The sequence below is a fragment of the Octopus sinensis genome, linkage group LG5 (genome assembly GCF_006345805.1).
Source record: "Octopus sinensis linkage group LG5, ASM634580v1, whole genome shotgun sequence".
In the NCBI taxonomy this organism is placed as follows: domain Eukaryota; kingdom Metazoa; phylum Mollusca; class Cephalopoda; order Octopoda; family Octopodidae; genus Octopus; species Octopus sinensis.
Window position 1 is genome coordinate 74,820,686 of NC_043001.1, and position 2,841 is coordinate 74,823,526.

The 2,841-nt window shown below is 36.9% G+C and overlaps 1 protein-coding gene across 1 annotated transcript; it reads right to left on the minus strand.

Moving 5' to 3' along the window:
• Nucleotides 1-2,278: 2,278 nt before the first annotated feature.
• On the minus strand, nucleotides 2,279-2,686 carry LOC115212191. Its single transcript, XM_029781031.1, has one exon. The coding sequence runs from the start codon at nucleotides 2,684-2,686 to the stop codon at nucleotides 2,279-2,281; it is 408 nt and encodes a 135-aa protein (XP_029636891.1).
• Between the last annotated feature and the right edge of the window lie 155 nt (nucleotides 2,687-2,841).

Sequence of the window (2,841 nt, forward strand, 5' to 3'; positions counted from 1 at the left end):
ATACAGCAAGGAATGTTTTCAGCCGAAATGGAGGTCAGTGATTGGTTAAAATTGACGAAATGCTTGAAATTAAAGTGGAAATATGTTACAACATATAGAATTTTCTCAATAAAGCCAAGAAAAATGATGTTTTATAAAACACATTCTACCAGTATACGAAGTTTAAAAGTGTTTAGTAAACTAGAAATTGTGTTGACATGTGCCGTTCTAAAGGAAAAGATCCTGTTTTTAAAATCAAAATTGACAATATAAAGCTCAAAAGTTCAAGGTTTAGTGCATAACATAAGGCTATGATAGAAGACGCATGTCCAAGGTGCCATGCAGTGGGACTGAACCCAAAACCATACAGTTGGGAAGTAAGCTTCTTACTACACAGCCAATACCTGTAAATGCCTGTAAATATTTGTGTGTGTGGGAGTGTGTATGTGCATGGGAATGTATGTGTGTGCTTATATATGTGTGTGTGTATTATATATATATATATATATATATATATATATGGCGTCCAAGTCTCACTTCCATACAGTAGAGTGCTAAGTACACATGCCTGGTAAATCTTCATTTTTGTGATCTTGGTCAGCTTAATGTTGTCCCATGCCCGTTTTGAGAGTAGGCCATCACAGCAGCTACTGCGTATATTGAGCTCAGCATCAAAAGATAGGCTGTAGATGACGGTAGAGCCAAGATAGGTAAACGTCTCCACCTCCTGTAGTCTGTGGTCTCCAATATGTATGTTTGGGATGTCCGATATAGCCTGACCCATGATGTTGGTCTTCTTGAGGCTGATAACTAAGCCAAAATCGCTACATGCTTGCTCAAAACAGTTGATGAGCCTTTGTCAATTCAAGGTACGCTTTCAGTTTCATCCCATTGGGGGAACAGAATGCGTACCAACCCGTCTGGATTACAGTATGGCCGAAAATGGGCATTTGATGAGAGAACACAATACCTTAATTCATACACTACAACTGATCACGATATCAGGGACGATAAAAATCTGTATGACCTTCATAAGATTTAAAGAATGATGGACAAACCAAGATGCTGGTCAAATTAAAAAGTGAAACAAACAAGTATACATGCATACATACACACATCGATGAATCCATCCATCCATCTATCCTGTATCTAATTAATAAAAAAAAATGGAGAGTTGAAAGTTAATAATTATTTATTAATAAATTGGTAACTCTTACTTCCTACAGCTGTTTCCATTTGTGCTCATTAGATAATTAGAAATTTATGCACTAAATTTACATTTACAAGTTATGAGCAAAATATCATCAGGGGAAAATTATATACATTAAAAGATTACATGTTAACCTCTCTATGCAGCATAAAGAATATTCCCGGACAACTGACGAAGGGGAATATTCCTTATGTTGCATGTCTCGTTTCTCTGGGTTTTTTTCGTTGTTCGAAAAAAGTTCGTTTTCTATGATTTTGTTTTTATGTTTTCGTTTCTCATTGTATTCAACGTTTTTTTTTATGTCCTGTACCCATATATACATGTATATATACATGTAGGTATGTACATATATCTATGTATATATGCATATATTTATATACTATTTATATTATATATATATATTTATACACACACACACTAGTAATGCATCCTTGCGTTGCCCGGGTGTTATGACCTACAGCCATATTGTATTATTTGTTTCTTTCTCATAGGAAGAATCGGCACATGAGAAGTGTGAAGCAAACAACTCTTGTTTATAAACATGTTTTTCGGTCATTTTGTGATGAATAATGCGGAAAGTGTTGACACCAAAATCATGTAGAGTGGCAGCTTAGATTAGAATGAAATCCTAAGATTGCCTCCAAAATGACCTAGACTTACGGATGTAAAGAATTGGGTGGCGTATGAGGACGTAGAGGTATCCGTATTGCAGAAAGTAAGATACATTGAAAGAAAGCTGCTTCATTGTGAAAAGCACCATTTCTATAATGTTTGGACAAACTGTACACTTCAACATACGTTAAGTGAAGCCGACAATGCCCCTGGGTAAACTATGTTTTGCGTAAGTCCAGTGTTGGTTGAATAAATATACAAGTCATCTGTACTGCTAACTCGAGAGCATACGACATATAGTTGTCCATGAGATGAGCAGGGTATTTGTAAATTGAGACCCACAATTTTTAAAATCTGACCCTGGGTTTTCTTGATTGTCATGGCGAAACACAATCGTACTGGGAACTGGAGGCGCTTGAATTGAAATAGCACATTTAAGAGAATAAGGGGCATGCGTGGAATGTATGCGATTTCTCTTCAATGGCAACTAGCAATAATGGTTGCTTCTAGGATATGACTTATCATTGTAGTTACAGTCAATCTTGTACCATTGAATAGTCGTGGTGGTTTTTCGAAATTCCTCAAGAGCATGATAGGTGCACCTTTCTCTAGGAACGACTTATGAGGTGGCAGTTTTGTGGGTTGTCGGGAGTTGAGAAATTCAACTGGATACTGAAGTGCGGCATGTTCATCGATGGTAGTACCAATGGAGACAAACATTAAAGCATCTCCAGGTAGACTGTGGAGGAGTTCATGTTTTAATTTATCAAAGTTTTCATTCCAAGGTACTAAAATAGGTCTCTCTGCGAACCATGCTATATTTTTGAAGTTGTCGTGCAATGTGAGAAATGCCTTTTCTTTAAGCTCGGTCAAAGTAGACACCATGTGCCCACATTGCAGAACATACTGTTGCAGGGTGTTATTCAACGTAAAGTATCATTTCCAATTTGTAGAAGTTGATGAGAGAATTCCTCAGCCAGGGGTCGTTGCAGAGATGAGTTCGCATATTCTTGCTTAATGAAAGCTAACGAACAAACTTC